Here is a 21782-nt window from a genome sequence, read left to right as displayed (position 1 = left end):
TTTGAAACGTTGTTAAGATATAACATGCTTATTAGTGAGCTTTGCAGGTGCCTCTGCTTGGATTTTATGATAAAATCATAAAACCACTTTTTGCACCAAGATAAGCAAACCTGCTGCTTGGTATGAGAGTTGTATAAATATTGTAATCTAATTCTCTTCCAATAAGAACATAAAGTTATTTCCACAAATATTTAACTTTTAGTTTAACACAACAATCTTTTCTTTTTTTTTCAGTCCTCTGTGTGAAGACAGCACAGATGCAAAAGTTGAGGGGAATTCTGTTTCCAGCTGACTCGGCCCTATTCTTATCCTATTCTTTTAATGCTATTTGCTGTCTTCTAACACAGTGCGTTATTACGACCTTGCAGCAGAAGTGAATCCATGAAGAAGATCTGGCTTATTCTGGTCTTTTCTTATGTACAGATACATATAGATGCTTAATCATTTTTATTTTCACTACACGTCATGTTAGTGATTATAATGTGCCTTGAGGCAACTGTTGTTGTGATTTGGAGCTACATAAATTGATCCACAGTAGAAATTGCGAGTTTCTTCAGATCTCATAGAGAGTGGGAAAACCATTCTGGACAACTGGGGATCACTTTGATGAGGATGAATGGAGCTGAAAAAGTAGCTCGTGGTCAGTCCATAGTGCTTAATTGAGGCAGTTAGGGTAGAATAGACTTAAAAGCCCAAGTCCTCCTTGACACTGATGATGGTCCTATAAGGGACCCTCAGTAGGGCCCTCAGGTCTTTTGATAGGGCACTCGCCAGCGTCCTTTGGGGTTGTTTCACCCCCCACAAAAAACAGGCAGTCCTTTGTCACTGAGAGGAGGGGGGTCTTGAGGGTTGCTACTCATTATTATTTTCTAAAGTAATTATACCTTATTATCTGTGTTTACTTTAGCGGGGGTGCGAGCATACAGGTGTGGGCCATTCTGCAATGGGTTGGCATTCTCAGTGGTGAGCGCACCCCCGAGTGTCTTTTTTTTTGTGTATTTTTTTTAACACACACCCCGCCATCTTTACTTGGAGGTTTTTGTGGGGTTTTAGTAGTAGTTTTGTAGCCCCACTGCTAATTTCAGCCCAACAAAAGAAACATGCAATTAGGGCTATTATAGTAGCAGCTGCATGCTTCCTAGCTGTGCAGCGACAGCTTCGTCTTCACCCCGGCTGGTTAGTGAAGGGAGCGAAGAGAGGAGTGCAGGGCCTGTAGCAGTGGGAGAGAGAGAGCTGGAATGGTCACAGTAGCCTCCGGTGTCTGCAGAAAAGCGAGGAAAATATACCCTGGGAGGCTGGTGTGTTTCTTCAGTGTAGACACAGCGGGGACTCTCGCCCACAGACTTGTGGGCCTTGAGAACAATGGATCTGCCATCTCACAACATGAAGCGTTATGAAATAGTCCTCACCACAGTTCCATTGGCTGCTCTCTTGCATGTGGTCTCAGAACTGCGTGGGCTGAGGGAAAACAATTTGCAGATAAGGGGGAAAAAAGCTTTACGAAGAATCTAGGCATTGGAAAAGACTGTTCGCAAAATTCTGTTCGCAGAATTTCTTGCATTCGGTTGTTGGTTTGAATCTCTTTAAAGTATTAGCCTACTCCTTATGAGGATATCCATATAAAGAAGCAAAGACAGTAATGGTCTTTTACAGTTCAGAAGATTTCAAATGCAATCCTTTCAAGCAGATTGTTATTCACTTCTACCCCACATCAGTCAATATCAGCCACAGTGTCAAGGTGAATGTGGGTCACAAAGGAACAACAACAACAAAAATTTAAAAAAGAAATGCTAGCGCAAATTAAAGTCATCATTAAAAAAGATCAAAGAGGAACCAGAACAGAGACGCTGAAAAGCCTGATGATCTGTGTGAGGTTGAATATCGAGGGCCCACGGAGGCCCTCTCACCGCGCCAAACACAAGGGACCAATCTTACGCTCTCAGCACAAACAAAATGGTCACAAGTCGTCCTCTGTTGCTCTCACTTACCGATTCTCTCACTTCACTGACTTCCCAGCCCTTAGAATAATCATGTGGCCCAGAGCCCTTATGGGCATAAACAGATTGGGGCATCCCGCATGTTTGAGTCCAAGCTTATGGAACATGATACCTTGCTTTATTTCCTGCAGAGGGTGCTAGAAAAATAATAATCTTCACAATACTTTAGAATACTTACTTCAGTAATAAGTTTTGTACTGTTAATAAACAGTTAAATAATAATTACTGATGTTTACTGACTGACTTCCACTTATTTGGTAAACAGACCTGGGAACAATATCCGGAAGGCTGATTTATGGTTGTAACCGATGTTTGCGAGAGATTGTTTCATTTATAGAGCGTGTAATGAGGCAGTAGTGGGATAAATAAAGAGCACCTTTGTGTAGCTCTGAGATGCAAGGAGCTTCGTTAAAACAGCAGCATATGGTGTCAGGAATGATAACGAGCTCACTGATCAATAATGAAACCTCCCCTACAAAACGACAATTCTTTCGTTTGAAAATTACTCGCAAATGTATGACGCTGTGCATTAAAAACGTATACGCGCCAATTGTTTCTGACACAATACATAATTTAAGTATGTTTTATATTACCCAACCTAATGACATAATTAGATACCAATTATAAGAATTTATTAGTGATGGTTGAACTGACCTGTACCATAAATAATCAGCGCTATTCCAGTTTTAATATTGAAAGTCTGTAAGCATTTAAATTTGTGTGTAAGCATCTGTAATTTAGAAGTGTTCGGTTATAAGATTTATAATGTAGCTATTTCGTCCATACTTGAGTGGTATTAGATAAAAGAATAACAACGTCCAAATCTGTTTAGGTGAAATTTAAAGCTTTAATTAATGATAAACTTAAGAATGAAAAAAAAAAATCTATCAATCCAATAGAAATTTGCTATCTTAAAGGTGGTGGAAGGTGGAGATGGGGACGTCATCGTGACAGAGAAAATTTGTTTTCAATTTTCTTCTGTTAAAAAAAAAAAGTTTTTTACATAACTGTCCCCCAAACCATGAAACTGATGAGATTCACAAATCTGTGACTTCAGTCCCAGAGGCGCTCTGTCCATTACCTGCAGGTCATGTGATCTTTTTTCTTTCGAGGGGCGGAGGATTCTTGGAGACTTCTTTTGGAATCAAACATATCTCATTACTCAAACCTTATTTGCTTAGACTAACCAGCACTGGAAAAGATGGTAGTGGTTAGAAGCACTTGTATTTAATTTTACTTACACTGGAATCTGTGATTTCAAATATTTTTCTTTCTGGAGGACTCGGAAAGCTCTTTAGATCTTGGCACCACATGCTTTTATATTGTAAAGAAAATATCTCTGGTTCAAAAAATACAAAAGAAAACTGCAGTGAGAAGTCTAATCTTTAGCCCTTAATCTGGAAACTGTAATTCTAGTTTTATGAATCTTAAAGTGTGATAAATTAAGCAGTTTACGTTTTTTTGGGGCGTGTGACCTTTGACTTGTTTGATCATGTTTTTCTAATAGGGGCTGCTTCAAATCAGACCGAATAATTGCTTCAAAAAAGCCAACAATTTCCATGGAATGCAATTTTTTTCCACAGACGTGAAAAATATTTTTCTAATGTGTCCTGTTTTTATCATTCATCCAGACTCAGAGATAATTTGTGTGTCATTAAACACATTTAAGATCTTTTAAGAGTATGTGAACGTCACGTTACACAAAATGCAAATACACCACAGTACAGAAAAAAATGTATGTAAATACAGTGCTTGTGTAAATGTTTCCAAGTTACTTTCCACTCATGTAGGAGGATGGATATTGTTTTCAGGATGAAAGCGGCTCTTGCAGCCTCGGTCTTACTGGCATCCATTTCACCTCATTAGGACCCTGGGACCGAGAGTCGACAAAACACTGAGAGAAATCATTTTGCCGGGGGAGTGTGGCGGGGATAAATTGGCCTCTGGTTCAGTACAAGAGTCCCCGCTGTGCCAAGCGGAAGAGAAGGGCCTGGCTGGCAGTAGGGGCAGGCCCAGGCAAGGCAAGCTGGGAGGCCCCATGCTGAGACCCCCTCCCTGTCTCTGACAAACACGGCAGTGGATAATCTCTCCTTCAGGGACTCGGCCCAGCGCTGTGGGGCTGAGAGGGAAGGGGGCTGTTATACAGCACAGTGCAAAGGAACTGCCTCTGTATGTGTGTAGCATGCACCACAAGCGCACTTACACTTGTTTGCATTGTGTGTACTTCCACCGTGCACAGCCTATGCAGCTCTATTTTTTTCCCCTCATGCACACTTTGTTCACTCTTCCTCTATCGTGCAGACATCGCTTTGACAGTTTCAATAAACAGAGCCTTTCATAAAATATTTTCCTTTAAAAAAGTACAGTTGAAGCAAAATGATCCCGAATATCTGTTGAGTACTTGAACCTGAGTAAGATCATGCAAAATTCATGCAGTCCAAAATAAATGCACTAAGTGTCAGAGGGCAATAACAAGCTGCCCATTACAGGTAGATTGTGTTGACTTGGCAGGTGTGCGTCTGAGGAGATCAACAGTTCTTACAAAGACTGTAATTTGCAGTTATTTTAGCCAAACCCTGAGTCATCTTCTATACCAACTAGAAAAATGGATTTTAGTGCCTGTACAAAATAAGAGCTGCCCAAGGACAAGCCGAAACCAAAGACCCCCGGCTGAATGTTTGCTCAAGCATCACTGTTGGCCACTGGCTTTTCTTCCTCGATTACAGGGACTGCAGTTATTACAGCCTATTGAATTTCAGCAATATTTTAATGATTACTCAAAACCAACTGGTTTCTTCAGGCTGAGGAGCTAGGACCAGTCTACAGATTGCATTACACACAAATATAAAATTAACACAAATGTAATGCAGAAATTATCTTTAACTGTCACCTAAACATTTGTAGCATAAACATTAAAGGAAAAACACTCAAAGGAACACTTTCTTCCAAACACTTTACTTCCATCAACTTCAATTATAAAAAAGGGCAACAAATTAACATCTTCTGAGCTCTTCTTGCAGTATGTGGTCAGCCAGTAATTTTCAATTATAAATGTCCATATCCAATGTCTCCGAATACTGAAAGGCCTTGTCAGCCACTATGATGTCTCCATCTTGTAACCATGTTTTTCAAGCTCCGCTCTGCAGGGAGGAAAAGAAAAATAGAAAGATCAAGTCAGCAGAGATGATTACAGGTGGGTGGTTGAGGCATAAGTACCCTCTGCTATTGATTGTAAGAACCATTAGGAGATGAGAAGAAAAAAAAATATATAAATACTGCATAATGCATACAGCTATGGATTTGATGATTACATATATAGACATATAGCAGCTGTGGCCTTTAACAATAATGATATCTTTAAGAAACAACTTAATAGTATGGCTATCGTAATTGGCCTAAATAAAACAATAGCATATAACTGTCTAAAGGGTACTCAAATAAAAACAAAGCAGCCATTTATCTATCAGTGGATACTGATTGCTCATAGATTTGCCAACTCCATTACATTTCTGCTAAACTCAACATACCTAAGGTACTTTTGCACGTTACAAATGTTGTTCGTCTGTTGCGTTTTAGAGGCGTTTATATTTTTCTACATATGTGAAATATAAACGAGCCCTGCTGTCAAAAAAGGTGATCTAGGCCACAAAACTGGTACAAATCTCACCAGGCAAGTTCATTATTGGTTACTGCATCTTCCATGCTGCATTTAGATCAACGACTGAATTGCATGCACGGCTCCTAAAAGGCATTCTGGTGGTGTGCAAAGGCAATATGTTATATCAGGGAAAATTACTCACCATGTGCTACATATGGACAGCATATAAATAAAAATGTTAATTGTTTGATAGGAGTTTCTCTCTGCATAACCCATCAGGCTCTTCATGACCGATTACATTATATACTGTATGTGGTATTTCTAATTCATATGATGAGGATTCACAGTTACATTGATAAACAGAAATATAGTATCAGCAGTCATACATGTAGCTAAGTAATGATGTTGCCTGTGTTGATACTTTTCGTTTTGGGGGGGGGGGGGGGGGGGGGAGGTAGGTCGTTCAGTAAGTGGGAACCAGGGTAAAGTCTAAAAACTTAATTTAACTTTTGTTTCCTAAAAATTCACACCTTTCACATTATTGTGCCAAAAGCACTCTTTTTTTTCTGTTTATTTTCTGTGGATTTTGAACTTGAAGATGTTAAACTGTGGCCATTGTTTAAAACGCCTGTGGTTTAGAAACAATACTAATAGATAAACAGTGACTTGGAGCATGTTTGTAAACGATTAAACATCTGATAGAAACTCCACTAGGTTTACAAGTAACCGCTAATCGACCACAATGCGTGTAATGTTATTCCGACAGGCACCACGGAAAAGTTTCCAGCGTCACCAGGGGGGCAAATTTTACCAGCTGTCCGATTTCCTGATTTTTCTCGACAGCCAAGAGATTTACTGGACGAGGTTTTGGGCCAAAGTAGTGCACTGTTTATTTGTAGTTTATGCATCAGAAATTGCTCAATGATCTACATTTTTCTGACACAGTTTTGAGAAACATTTGCAGAAAGAGAAGTTAAGATAACAAACACGGGAAATATTAGCAAGTCCTATTGTTTTTGATCAGGTATTGCTTAGCTATTTGCACACAGCCGGCTTGCCAAACATGTGAGATCGATATAAACCAGGTGAAAGGTGTTTAACATAAAGGTGTGGTTTGAAATGAACTAGCTTTTAATTTAGGCAGGCATTTGAAACAAAATCAAAAAAAGGTGCACAACAGCAGTTACAAAAACGCACCCCTGCTTTTAGAGCAACAGAAATTCAAATGTTAACACGTCAATGACCTACAAACGCAGAGCAGATGACTGAATTATTAAATATGAAACATCTGTGGATCAAATGTTGGTTTGTTCCATTTAAAATAAATAGAAAGACTGTGTCCCACATGTGCTAAAACAGAAAGATTTTCATTCAAAACGGAGAGTATTTTTGTTGCTTGACCCTAAACTTGATCAAATAAATGTAAGCATAAAGATGGAGATATAGTATGAGATTAAGGCAAGAAAGTAGACAGTAAGGACTTCATAAACTGGCATTCTGAAATGTGCAAAAACGATTCTGATTATGCAAACGTCTTTGTTTGTCATCGGACAGTTTTTCATTAGCTTTTAAGTGATTTGTGAGATTTTTTTTAAAAAAAGTTTTATTTAATGAACAATTTCTGACTGATCAGATTACCTCAGCTGATTTGAGAAATCATCTTCTACGTTATCATCGTCCCAGTTGTCTTCCCAAACATGAGCGTCTTCGTCTTCATCCAGCCCTGTCCAGTCTGGGAAACATTACAGCTGTAAGCTTGCAATAAAACCTTAATATAAAAGTATCTGCTCACCAGTTCTGAACACTTTAGCTTGTTGGTTTAGCTACATTGGCGGTGTAAGACAATTACTTCAAGTATACATAATATTTAAACAGCTAAGCGCAGTCAGTAAGTAAATTTTAGTGGTGAATTAAACTACTGGGAGCTCGGTGAAGTGGTGTGTTTGGTTAAATCGGAACAATTGTGGCGTTTTTCTTCCAGCTAGCTCGCTAGCTAATGCTAAAGCTAATAGGCTAGGCTAGCTGAGTCACTGCAGCAGGACACAGCAAAGAAAAACGTAACGGACTCCAACAAATAATGAAGAGAGAAACAAGAACAACAACACCTCAGATAACATGTGAACTACTCACCCTCGGCTGGGAATTCTTCAAACTCATCATCCTCCTCCAGCAAGCCCAGATCTACGGTCTGCTTCTTGTCTGACATGTTAGCTCCGTCGGTGTGTTGCTGTTTGTTAATGAAGCCTCTTCACGCAGGAATTGTGGGAAGTTAAAGTTGATCGAGCCGGTTGCGGCTGCGCGAAGTGCACGCATGGATGGCACGATGACTGCACAGGGGAGCGCAGGAGGAACTGTGAGCCACAGCAAAGCGAGGTAAGGCAGGTTTACTCAAGAAACACTCGATGTAATTAAATTCAATGTGATTTACAAACGCACACACAGGCAGTTAAGAACCAGCTCTCTGCCCTCAAATAGAAAGCAAAGACCAGTGCAGTAAGAGAAACAGGTCGATATATCCGATGAGATTTTTCTAACAGGTTTAATTAAAGCAGTGAGTCTAACCTGTTTAAGATAAATAAACGAAGTATTTTAAGGAAAATCCTTAATTTCAAGTTTGAACGCTTTTTGTTTTGTCTTCTTATCACACTTAGAGTAAATATGTTTTTCAAATTTGATTTTTAACATTACCAGTACCTATCCAGTATTACAGGTACAGCTTCATCAGCTCTGTTAACATGTTTGCTGTGCAGAAAAAAATGTCCAAAATAAGTTTTGGTGTAAAGAATATTTATTTCACATTGTTATCCATTTCAGTCACAGTGACACTTTATTCCCTGCAAAGTGTTTCATGTGTTGGGGAATATTGCTTATGTATTTAGGATGCTCATCCATCCATTCGTTTCACTCCTCCTATCAGGGTACTGGCTCTACTTCTGAGTATTGTTATTATGTTTTTTATTATTATTAATGGCCTGTTATTTTTTTCAGACGGTACATTTTACTTAAAGGTGTGAGGAGCATGTTCTCTACACGTGTCACCTGGCTTGTAGAAGGTGTGTTTTATTATGACTCTTGTATTACTGCTTTCTTTACTCTTTAAAATTCATTTATTATTAATTAATTTATTATAAGCCAGTGTACTCCTAGCACTCAATCCAAACCCTAATGAATGGAATGAGCTGTGTGAAGATGGGTATCCAACATAAAATGTTTTCAAAAACACCAAGGATGAGATTTGCCTTGGGACTGAGCAGCATGGACAGGATTAGAAATGAATACATCAAAAAGAGACATGTGCAGAGGAGGGATAGTGGATATACTGGACAAACGGTGTTGAATATAGCTGCCAGACAGGAGGAAAACCCCAGAGATGATCCATGGACGTGGTGAAGGAAGAGATACAGAGGGTTTGTGAGACAGAGGAGGATGTCAGGGATAGAGATGGAGCTGGGTGATTCGCTGTGGCAACCCTAAAAGGAACAGCTGGAAGAAAAAAAAGAAGTTTTGGTATGCTGTTTATGTTTCAGCATATTTCACAATATAAAAACATTTTAAAGCAGAATGCAGAAAGCAGAATGCTCGAGGTAACTCTGAAATGGCTTCACATTTTTTTCAGTATAACTCTTAACATTTGCTTTATATCTGTATTTTCCATCCCCCCAAATATCACCGATACCATCAGTCCCAAAAATCAAATATTTTAGAAATCTTGTTTTCTTGAATTCCTCCCTGCATGCTTCCCTCTCTCCCAGAAACACATTTCGCTTCCAGGCCACCACAAAAGCCCTCTTTCCTCAAAACATATGCACTCAAGTCACTCAAATTTTGTCAAAGATTTTTCATTTGGGAACAAATGCACATTGTAACCCATGTGGCCCGCTCAAATAATGATGCAGCAGCCACAGCTTAGGATGTATTTTAGATAAATGAGAGCGCACATTTACCACAAAACCACTTGTACCACAATGAAAATTGCTCTCCAGCTGTCATATGTTGACAGATGGAACAAACCTCAACTTAAGCTCTGCGCACTTATTCTATTTTCAAATTATTTTGTAATCATCCTAAGCCTTTACACATGACAATGCCACAACACTCAGAGGAAAGAGGAATAAGACACTGGCAAGTGTAGGAAGCTAATGCTGTTTGTTTAAATAGTTTCCCACCAGTTAGTAGTAAAAATGCATTCATAAAAAACAAGTTGTAGGTGCTGAAAAAGAAAACATCAAGCCCGCACACACGACGAGAACAAGGTCAGTAACATTTAACCACTACTGTCACGTGAAATAATGAACAGAAGGACTTTCTTATTTATCCTGGTAGGGCTGGAACTCGTTTTTTTTTATTACCAATCAGTTAAAAGTTGTTAAAATATCCATCCATCTATCCGTTTTCTGCTGCTTATCTGAGTGTTGGTTGTGAGGGAAAAGAGACACCCAGATCTCCGTCTCCCCAGCCAAGTCTTCCAGGGGGACACCGAGGCTTACCCAAGCCAACCAAAACTCTCCAGTGTGTCCTAGTTCTATCTCGAGGCCTCCTCCCTGTTGAACATCTTCAAAATGGCTTACCTCTGAGACATCTTTGTCACATGTCTGAAGCAAACCCATGCCAGGGATCTGTATGCCCTAGAGATCCCAGGAGCTATATTATCAGGAGGAACTTGTCCCTGGCAGAGTCTTCTAATGTAAGTAAGGTAATTCCTCAGTTAAGTGCCAGACCAAGAGTGAGTCAGAAGATCTCTGTGGACTGGAAATGTATGGAGCATGCGGCCTTGCCCAGACTGGGGTTGAACCTTGTCCAGGGGAGTGTTTGTCAGGCAGTGTCTGGTGGCCTGGCTTTAGCTCATGGGATTGGGTCGAGCTCAGGCCTGAGGACTAACGAGGTCTGGGCCAGGGTATGGGTCTGGCGCTGCTCAGTCAAAGCCTTTGACTTTGGCAGACCGATCCTTGGTTGCTGAAACCGGTTCTTGTTAAAATTTGCTGCACAGAAAATTTCCTGTTTGGAAATTCCTGAGCCCAAAGCCCAATTTACAAGCATGTAAGAAAAAAAGAAAAGCTGCCAGTCATCATATTTGAACTAACAGATCTTGACATTTGTGCTAGAAGTAATAAATTCCCAAATTATAAAAACAGCTGCAAGAAACCTGTTCCACGATAGAATCTGAGTAATATTTCTACCAAACGTTTGTGTCCCTATGCTTATTTTAAATACCTAGAAGATTGATGGATCAAATTTACTTCAGCTACAATCAGCGAATGAAGACACAGGTTCATTCACCTTTCAGTTATAGAGCACTCTGAGCTGCTCTCCCTGAGGTATAGTGGATTCTGGCTCCCGTGTCACTCAATCTCAGGTGCAGGTGAAGTCCTGGGAAGTGGCCACAGCGTCCGCCCAGCATACCTGAGACTGCAGTTACAGCGAGCCTGGCGCCTAAAGTCTCTGTGCTCAGGAAAAATGGGAGGAGGTGGGGTTGTGGGGGGTCATAGAAGGGAGACACAGCGTGGCCTCCCCAGACAGACTCCACCACAACTTGTGTCTGAGTAGCAGCATCACATTTCTGTCCTTTCACAAAGCCCTCTGGGAAAGGACAGGTCGGCAGCCGCTATAAGCACACTGAAAGAGACAGAGCAGACAGAGGTGCTCCCTGATTCTTTATTACAGGCTTGGCTTATGATATGACCTTTAGGCACTGCACAGTGAAAGGTGTGTGGATGGAAACAGATGGAGATTTACAAGAAAAGAGCAATATGCATGTTACCAAATAATCCAGATCACCTCCTGAAGATAACACGCATGATCTATTTTTCCAGCATGTCAAAGAAAGTGACAGAACTTTCTTTGACATGCTGGCTGACGGCTGTGGAGATAACCAGCTGGTGGTACTTGCTTTACCTGTGGATACTTTGTCTAGAGCACTCCTTCCTTGCAATTATACTTCATATTGTGACTTTTCCTTACCTTAAAGTGGAGACTTCCTGCAGTGCCACTCAAAACTGAGTGAGTACATATCTTAGAAACTGAAGCTGTCTTTGAGTTTGCGGATATGTGGAGCATTAGTGCAAATATTATCTTAAAGAAATACCGTGAGACATGCAAGGAAGTGATCATCATGGATTAAAGAGACTTAACCAACCAATTAATCAGGCAAATCCCCCCAAAACCTATCAATTCAAAAAAAAAGAAAAAAAAAATTGTAAGCGTTGCTCTGAGGAAATCTCCACAGAAAGCAATATGCTTCCAGGATATGTCTGTCAAGATCCTGTATTAAATTTAATCCCAGCCAGTAAGTAAGTCTACTCCATTGTGCGTTGTGTGGAAACCCCATCTCTCTGTTCATATAAATACTTACATCAAGTAGAGAGCAGTGAAAATTCATTATTTCATGCATAAACTTGGTAATAAAACCAATTAAACGCTCACAGGTGTCAAATATGGATAAAAGTGAAAAACAAAGGACCTTTTTTTAATGTGAGATTTGTTTTACAAACCCATTTTCTGGCGGGCTCATTCAGTGAGATGTCTGTCATTGCGAATTTAAGTTTCATATTTTCCCCCCTGTCTGTCTTGAAAAGCTCTGTCATCTTGGGCTTGAGGTACAGTTTGCCAAGAGGCTAATGGCCCTTTATGACAGTACAATCTGATGCCTGTCCCGGCTAGCCTCCAGGTAATCCTGTCCACCTCGGCGGCTAAGCCCTGCTCAGGCTTAAGTTGCATATTTTGTTTTTATCAGGACACTGCTGATAAATGCTATCAGCGAGGGAGAAATGAAATATGGGGGGTCTAGCTCCATTTTGCCCAAGCCCCTCGAGTTGAAGAACAATGACATCTCTATAGGTGAATCTGGACTGTCTGTAGGACTAAACAGCACCAAAACAACTCCCATAACTTCACGTTCTGTGTCCTAGTTTTGCCAACACGGATGTGGTGCAAATTCCACTCTGACGCTTCTTTTTTTGCAAACAATTTTAGATTTTAAATTCCTTTGCATAAATGCATGATAATCCCGCCACTCAAAAACACTTTCAATTACAGCAGCTTTACTTTTGGACCCCCAAAATATCATTTAATAAAATCATAAAATTACATGCTAATTTATTTCCAGTAATGTGCGCTAATAGTGTACTACCTCTGTGTCCGTGGTCCAACGCCGTGGACCTATACTGTATGTGAAAAGCACTCAGACACTCTTACCATAGGTGATAACCCCCTCTGTGAAAAGCACTCTTATTGGAAGTACCCATTATCTGCAAAGTCTATCCTCACGCTGACACTAAGTCATTAGCTTAAGCTGTCCTCTGTGTAAAATCTGTTAATTTCTTTAGCTTTGGTGCATGGTAGACTGAAATATTTTTTGTCATTGATTGCTGCAAATTAATTATAGGTAAATTAGGTGGGAATATATGATTAATACTATTAATAATTAATGTACAATATATGTGATAGAATTTTTCATGAATGGCTCTGTTAGCAGATAAATAATGGCACAGTTCTTTTAATTTGGACCACGTTTGACACGAAAGTCAAATGATAAATGTTCTCTCTCCTTCATGCTTATTGAGCCTTGGCTGATTTAGGCCTGAAGTGCATCTATTGTGCTGTGACGTGTCCCAAGATCAGCATCACAAAAGGGCTTTGTGAGAGATGACACATGTCACATGTCCATGAAGAAATGCTGGCTACCTGGATTTCTAACCCCTTTGCCTACAGAAAAAAATAAAAATGTAGTCCTCTGGCAAAGTGCCGACCAAATATATCCCCCCTTCTCTTTATATGCTGGACATTTTTTTTTTTGTTGCCTGCTTGATATTTTAAGAGGATCATTACATATTGTTTGTTGCACCCATATCTATCATCACTCATGTCTCTCTTTTCTCCCACTTTCCCCAGTCATTTTCTATTTCTCTATCCATCACACACAGAAACAGACACACCTCCCTCTCCCTCCAGTTACAGTCGCGGTATGTCAAAGTGTGCGTGTCCCACACAGCGGGGGGTTCGGCGAGTGACTGACAAGACCTGCTCTGCTCTTCTCTGACACCTGTCAGAGCCTCATCTGTCGTCTGTGTGCAGAGATGGAAATGAGCAGGAATGACACAACATGCCAGAGGTGACGGTGACGGCTTACCTCTTTCCATCAGCTTCTAAATCAGTTGCGTAGCTCGCAGCGTGTGCTGGCTGGCTAACAATAATTATCTACTCCGAGCTTTCAGAACCTCATTTATAATGCAGTGATGTCACAGCGCTTAGACTGAGAGATGCAATGCTGTGGACATGCTGCAGCATCATGTAAGGATGCATGTCTGTCTGCACATAATCCTAAACTACATATGGAATTATTTAAGCCAGACACACAAGATCACGGAGGCTTAAAGCAAAAATATATAGAGTGAATCAGAAACCCTTTTTATTTCAATTGGAGGATTTGTCACTGCATTCAGATTCTTATCTACCTGAGCAGGTTTGCATTTATTATTTGTATCTACGCCTAAGGCTACACAGAATTTACATTGACGGTGCATCGATCCCGCTGCAGCTGAAGTTTAATGTAACTCTGTTGATTTGCTGTAATCTCTGAGCGACTGAGTCTCCACAGTTTAGTTGTACTGATTTCCACAAGACTAATCCCCAACATGTGTCCGTCCATAGCGCCGGAAAAGTCTGTGATTGGTCTGATTGATAAATGAAGCCCTTCTTATGCTTTTGGGCGTCCATTCCAGCGGGGCCTCTGTGGGTCTGGACTATGTCCAGGAAACCCGGGACAGCCACTTATTAAGTAGTTAGACCGTCAAGACGAGGCTGCAGACAGGGATTGCTGGTGGTCACCTGGGTTTGGATTTAGCTTTGGTATCCCTCAGCTATCAGTCAGGTCTAGAGGACTGATTGTGGTCTCGTGTTGTGAATGGGACACAAGCCTCTCTTTTGTGCTGAGGTGAAGGTTTCTGTGTTTGTTCAGCCTAAAAGGCTGTCTTTATTAGCGCTATATCCTGTTCATTTGCATTATAATGCCCCAACATTATCCACAGAGGCTTGCAGTTGAGCAGTGCCTTAAAATTCAAGTATTTTCTTTAATTAACTGTAAAGGTGTTATTATTTTGTGTTTTTGATACAAAAAGAAAGAGAAAGCAAGCTGGAGTAGCCGTTATAATCCAGGTGAAGTTTTGACTTTTTCTTTATTTGTTCTTCAGTTAATTTTTACATCAAGATTTACAGCATTTTTTTTTTCAATCACAGGTTTCAGAGAAGAAAGGATAAAAGAAATGAAAGCAGAACACAATACACTTCGCATGTATTTTATTCTATTTAGCTTGATGCATAGTCATATATCCCAAAGTACCTGTGCACGATGATACAAAAACACAGCAGTTTTTCAAATTGCAGTAAGAGTAACAGTAAAAAGCGCGTTTAGCACTGAAGTCCAGGCAGGCGTAAAACCAAAAATGCTTTCTGGAGAAAATGGCCATGAGCAATGCTTAAGCAGCTCGGTGCTGCGGGATCGGAGCAGAGCACCCTGGGTAGAGCCCAGATGAAACACTAGGAGGTGAAAGGGAAAGTGGTGATTTGTCATTAAGACTTTTCAAAGAAAGGCCGATGCCAAGGGTCCAATTTATGCTTGTTATAATTTCACCCGAACGCTCCCTCATGCCCCCTAAACACATTCTTCTTCCAGTTTTCCAAAAAAACACCACACAAGCTGCAACTGGAAGTGTTTGATTTAATGCAGAAATGTTTTTATAATGTTGCATAAAGAAAAAAAAAGTTTCCCTCTCGTATTGTTAATTAATCAAAGTAACAGCACTTACTTTTAACAGTAACCGTTATGCCCCGTTTAACGTGATGAACTGAAGCTGTGCATCCTTTTAGCACTTTGTCATGCTGTATACTTGGCGGCTCCCTCGCTCCTGAATGTAATCTATTTTGGCTTCGAATCTGAGCTGTTTTCTGGACTCATTAATACAGAGAGAAGGTGAGGAAACGCCCTTTTTTCGCTGTGACTGCCAGGTACAGTTTCTCTTGGCCTGAGCAGGATTTGTAAAACATGCCCTCATAAAACCAAAATCAAATGCTCCAGTTCTTGAACGGGATGTTGGAAAATTATTTACAGGCAAATAAAGTTGCGTGCGACCGCGTAAAATGCCGCCCAGTTCTGTTGTATGGTTCTGTTTAGCACAAATCATTTTCGCTGAAAAATTTGGACATGTCGACTGTGATTTGCTGCAGACTCTTGTTAATCCCTTGCACAGTCTCGAAAGTGAATCATCTGGATTTTCTGCAGGTTTTTGCTTTCTGCATTCTGCTTGTTGGTGTGTGTGTGTGTGCAGTGCGTGGTACAGTTTCTCATTCGTGTGTGTGTGCTGGTGGGAGAATTCAGAGGAGCCTCGCTGCATACCTTCCTGCCCACACACACAGATGTGCATCATCACTGGTTGATTGTTGGTGACCTTGGCTGATTGAACTGGTAAAGGGCAGCCAGTTGTGCAGCTGGGGACGAGTGTCTGGCAGCCCAGGGTAGTGGGGCGGTAAGGGGTAAGCCGTGGTAGCGTGACTGTGAGCGACTGCCGAGCAGCCACATCGTGACCCCGCTAGACGCACTCCCAAGTCTGCACACTGTGTTGCACTTGTTCCCCTGACATAGACGGGTAGAGACAAAAGAGCAAGGAACTTCCCCAGACCTTCATTTGGGGTGTTTGGACAACTCCAAGGCCCCCTCCGTGCCCCCGGGGGCCTCTCAGCTGGCCTGGGGAGAGCGAGCAAAGAAGACATGAGGCAAGACTGTGAAGGCTGAGCAGTTAATAGGGTGTGTGTCTGCAAGTGTGCTAGCATGCACGTGTATGTGTGTGTGTGGTGATGGGGAATCCATGACATCATTGTTAGAGTGGATTTATGAAAGCCATTTGTCACATGTTCAGCTGCAGTAAATCTGATTTCCCATTATGCCAAAAAAATTTAACAGTATCTTAAAAAGCTGCAGTGTCTCCCTCTTTGGCATATCAGTAGATGGCATAAATTGGAACACAAACCCCATTTCTGTTTTATTAGTTTAGGGAAACCCTTTTTTTTATCAAGTGTGTCTATGACTTTTATGGACATATAAAGTCTGTTGTACTCTATCATTATCGCTGAAGTATACAGGAAGCATACATAAAAACAAATATTTGCTTAGTTTATGTGTGTATAGCTAGTGTTTTATTGAACTGTGACGCATGATTTCTCCACTGCATGTTTATTTGTTGGCTATAACGGGGCACCTCAGTGAGCTGAGGGAAAGTATTAGAAATGGCCAATGCACATTTCCAGCAAAATAGTGACTTGAACAGACTGCTGCACCCTTACTCAGCAGCCTATAAGTTCAATTATCCTCATGCAGAGAGACTGAAAGAAAACAATTGCAAAGCTTTTGGTAAAGATGCAGTTGTGAGTTGAGACATCAAGGCTTAACAAGGCAGTTGAAAGGGCGAGTCTAAAAGTAATCAAAAGAGGTTTTTATCGAGGGGTGGAGAAAGGTTTGGTTTTAGTTTGAACGCAAGTTGGCCTCGGATGACAAATTGTCCGGCATTGGGACAGGACGGTTCAGCCAGCTGGTTGGCCCCATCGGCGAGTTGATTGATGGTGTTGATGTTCTAAATCGGCCGCCAACACGCTGAGTACAGGACTCGTAATAGCGCAGCTTTAGATTGGCCCCGGAGATAGCAGGAAGTGGATGGGGGAATACGCGGGCGAGGGAGGGGGGCTGCAGGGGGAAAAGGACACGTTCCCATGCATGTATATGGTATATGAGCATTTCAAACTAAATCCTGCAGTTCTTCTGTGGTAAAGTTAAGACAGGAAAACACAGTAAATATGAAGAGTGTATGTTTGAAGACGTCTCGTTCATCGAGCAGTATAATGAGCGTATCGGTGGAGTACAAATGGCGCGTTGTGTATCATATCACCCTCACCCAGGCATCTGGCTTAGTCATATCTCAAGAACATACATGCAGGGTCATCATCTCTTGAAGGAAGAAAAAGCCTGGGGTGAAGGTGCGATCATTACCGTCGAGCAGAGGTCAGAGCCAGCAGTCATGTCCGCAGTCGTCTGACCGACGTGCTTATGAGACGAGGCTTGGGGAGGGTGGAAAAAAAGCACAACTTCCCGCTAATTGTAACAGCAGCCCCTTTATCATACTTTCAGCTCAATGAAAAAACACACGGCACCTTTGATCAAAAGCAAGGCAGTCTGGGATTGTGTTCTCAGATCTCAACGCATGCAAAGGGCAAACACAGGCCACCGTCACTGCAGAAGAGAAGGAGATTTTCTGAAAAACTTCAAACTGTTTTGAAGTCATTAGAAAGTAAGATTGTAGTTCATTACTCAGAAAGTTGATGGGACCCGCCTTTTGATGATTTAATCCAAAGTCAGCACACTGTTTGTAATGACATCAGTGACTTTCTCTAAATTTTTCTAAAGGAAAAAAAAACCAACTACCATATATCTAAATGCTCCTGAAATGAAATTCAGTGTTATTTTATTATTACAGTTTCTTTTATGAAACTATCAAATCAATTAAAACTCAAACACAGCCATGTGCACGCAGGTGTTTTATAGTAGTCCCCCCCTCCCAAAAAAAAATCCCCTCATGCTGTTAAAGTGCACGTTTTAAATGCTTTTTACTCTGTGAAGAGATGATAAAGAGTTTAGAATGATGTAACTTTGAGTTGACCTGTTCAGTGAAACACCTCTTCTCTTCCATTATGTGAACATTTTCAGTCTAGAATAATAAGCATATAAAAACATACCTGTCCATATCAGCAGTAACTCTACAAGCTGCTGCTGTGTACGATGTGCAGTGTTATTCGGGTTAGCTCTTAGCAGCAGTGAAATAAAATCAGACTGATTTGGAGCGATATTAAATAGCAGAATATTGAATTATGTCTTATTTGGCTTCACACTAAATGGCATGGAGGTGAGTGATGCCACCAATCTTTTATTCTGGAAGCTTGAAATGTTGACATCTTTTATTTTATGTGCCGTGAAAGACAACATCTTTTCCGTCAATCAAATCCAACATGTTGTATATTGTCAGCTGCTACCAGAAGGTGTAAGGACATATCTAATTCGAACTATTAACTTAGAGAGTAGGCAGTCCATTTCGAAACGGCCAGTAAGGCATCCTCAAGTTTTGCTGGCAAGTCTGTTTATTAGTTCTCATAAAAGGCTAGAGAACATAGAGTAGCTCTAGCTGGCCGGCTGGAGGAAGATAACGGGCATCGGTCCAGGGAGTCGTCTGTGTGAGCTGTTGTTTGGCCGATATCATTCTGGCCTTGGGCTTCTTCTAGTGGCGTCCATGAACCAAACTCATTGTTTTCAGCCTTCCATGCACAGACACAGGCCTACACACACACAGTCAGACCTAATGCCCAGTCACGTGCGCTTGCTCATACAGTGAGACGCCTGAAAACACTGTCAAGTCTCAGTTAGTGAGATATATTTCTTCACCATTTGTATGCGATGAATGAATCAGGCATTTTACACACTTAGCTTTCGCTGCTACAAGTGGAATAACTTCTCAAGCTGCAGACACAAGATACTTTATCCACCACCTAAAACAGTACAGACAGCTTTTGTAGGAAATAGAGCTGCAAATCGTCCCCTTAATCTGACTGATATTTTTTAATCTGCATGTGGAATGTGGAGCTCATTGACTGTATATGAAAGAAACATAGCCAGCATGTTGTTGCCCACCATTTTCTGACGTATTGACACAATCAATCCATCCTTTCTGAGTTAAGCAGGCTATCCCAGACTTCCTCCCGTCCAGCCACACTTCAGTTCTCCTGTGGGATCCCGAGGTGTTTCCAGGCCACATGAGATATATAATTCCTCCAACAACGTTTGGTTTAACCTCAGGGTCTCATCCCAGTTCAGCGTGTCTGGAAAACCTCCAAAGGGAGATGCCCAGGAGGCAACCTAACCTAACCTCAATTGTTTCCTTTTGACACGCAGGAGCAGAAGCTCTATTCTGAGATCCCTCCCCATCTCCGAGCTCCTCGCTCTGTCTCTACAGCTGAGCCCAGGCACCCTTTACAGGAAACTTGTTTCAGCCACGCTTTCAGTCATTACCCAGATTTCATCACCATAGATGAGGGTTAGATTTACATGGACTGGTAAATTGAAAGCTCTCTTCATCATAACAATCTTGTACAACTCTCACATTAGTGCTAATGTCACACAATTCACCGATAAAACTCTTGCTCCACTTTTCTATCACGTCCACCTCGTGATTAAGAGCCCAAGATACTTGATCCCTTGCCTGAAAAAACCTCTCTCCCCCAACCCAGAAGGAGCATTGCACTGTTTTCTGGCAGAGAACCATTGCCTCAGACTTGGAAGTACTGACTCTCATCCCACCCTTTGCACACTCAGTTGCGTGCTGAAGGTCACGCTCTAATGAAGCCAAGAGAACCACATCATCCGCAAACAGCAGGGATGCTACTCCGAGGTTCCCAAATCAGCGGACACCCTCCTCCTCACCCCGGCTACGCCTCTAGATTCTGCCCATGAAAATCCAAAACAGAATTGGAGACAAGAGTCCGACACCCAATAAAAACACGCTAACCGAGCAGGGCGATGAGTTGGATCATCAGCTAGCACAAGCCAAATAATTTTTTCAGATAATTCAATTAAAATGTTCCAAAAGCTACGAATAGCACAAACATGTTGAAGAGGTTTAGCTCAGTGACTTTAGTTAGCAGAGGTGAGGTGTAGCAGACTGCTTTCGGCTACGCATGTTCGCCTCAGTCGGTCAAAGCAGTTTTGCTCCAAGCTTTCAGCATAAAAGAAAAATCACACCCCACACCGAAGTGTGTGTCGCTGTCAAGAATTGGATCGCTTTTTGTACCGAGAATTAAACAGTTTAAGTTGAGCTCTGACACTTGGCATTTTAATGTGGAAGTCTGTGGGGATTGACTCACTTTTGGAGCTAGCCTCAAGTGGCCACTAGAGGAACTGCAGCTTTCAGCTGTCCCACATTTTTCATGCCCGGTGGTTGATAAAGGCTCTGCGAAGATGAGTCATTAGGTCTGAGTCCGAGATGTTGTGTGGGCAAACCAAACACATGCATAGTTTACACTTTATTTTCAGGTTTCTTTTCACCTACCCAGCGTATGATCCACTCTCAGGACATGTGTGCAAAGGTGTAATTTTCACCCTTTCCTCCTGAATCAGGACACCTCCTACCCTGCACACACACACATACCGTTCACCCTGAATGTTCGGATAATTTTGGTCACTTTTCACTCTTGGAAGACGAGTGCAGTGCAAACGATAGAGCCAGAGCAGGCCTTGCAGCTGTGTTCGTGACACCTCATCCACCCCTTAAGAGGTACACACTATAGGCCCACATACACACCCGCACTTGTTCGCACATACCACCTACTGATACAGCGGCAGGAAAAAAAAAGAACACTGTGGTTACCTCACTATTATGTTCTCTGACTCTGTGTGTGTGTGTGTGTTCATGTATGTGTGTGCTTGATTGTCTCTTCCTCCTTTATCTCTTTCTCCCCATGTCTCTCTCTCTCGCTCCCTGCCTCCTCCCTCTCTTGTCCTCCTCCTCTCAGATCCTTCTTCCTCACCATGGTTTCACAGACCTCCACTTACTCCATTGTGCTGAGAAACAAAAAATAAAAGAAACACAATCGCCTTGTCCTCTTTCTCATCTTAATAAGCAGCTCCAAGTTTGATAATTACACGTTCAGCACGCCGCATGAGTTTCTATGCACTGTTCACATCAGGGAGAAAGCCATTGACTCCGCTGTTGAGGGTAGCAACTATTAGGAATGACTGACAACTGTCCCCCTCCCCCTTTGGTCTGGAAGGCTGTAAAAGTGAGAACAGTGCCGATCAATTCTGTCTCCTTGTTAGAGAGTGTGTCTCTGAACGCCACCATGTAACCATCAGAGCAGCTCGTGGACCACATACGTTGCAGGGCCCGTAATCCATTCCATAACCTATCGCCATGTGCTGCCGATTAATGGGGTTTCTGCGGAGCAAGCGCCAAGGAGACGGCCAGACTGAGGGTTTTCTTCTGTGGCGGAAGCCAATCTGTTTAGGATTAAGGGAATAACTGGTGTGGCTGACACCGAGGCATCCAACATGCAGGGCTAAGGAGAAGAGGAGAGAGGAAGGAGTGCAGTGAATGTGTTGACAG

At 41.7% G+C, this 21782-nt stretch overlaps 1 protein-coding gene across 1 annotated transcript; it reads right to left on the bottom strand.

Moving 5' to 3' along the window:
* Window positions 1-4933: 4933 nt before the first annotated feature.
* sem1 (SEM1 26S proteasome subunit) lies at window positions 4934-7883 on the bottom strand. Its single transcript, XM_080863397.1, has 3 exons — window positions 7726-7883; window positions 7234-7327; window positions 4934-5137 (listed from the first exon to the last, which is right to left on the bottom strand). Exons 1-3 carry the CDS (start codon window positions 7799-7801, stop codon window positions 5095-5097), a joined length of 213 nt encoding a protein of 70 aa, XP_080719523.1. The 5' UTR covers window positions 7802-7883; the 3' UTR covers window positions 4934-5094.
* Window positions 7884-21782: the final 13899 nt, after the last annotated feature.

The sequence above is a fragment of the Rhamphochromis sp. 'chilingali' genome (assembly GCF_963969265.1).
Source record: "Rhamphochromis sp. 'chilingali' genome assembly, chromosome: 17".
NCBI classification, from domain to species: Eukaryota; Metazoa; Chordata; class Actinopteri; order Cichliformes; family Cichlidae; genus Rhamphochromis; species Rhamphochromis sp. 'chilingali'.
This window is presented reverse-complemented; position numbering and strand designations above follow the sequence as displayed.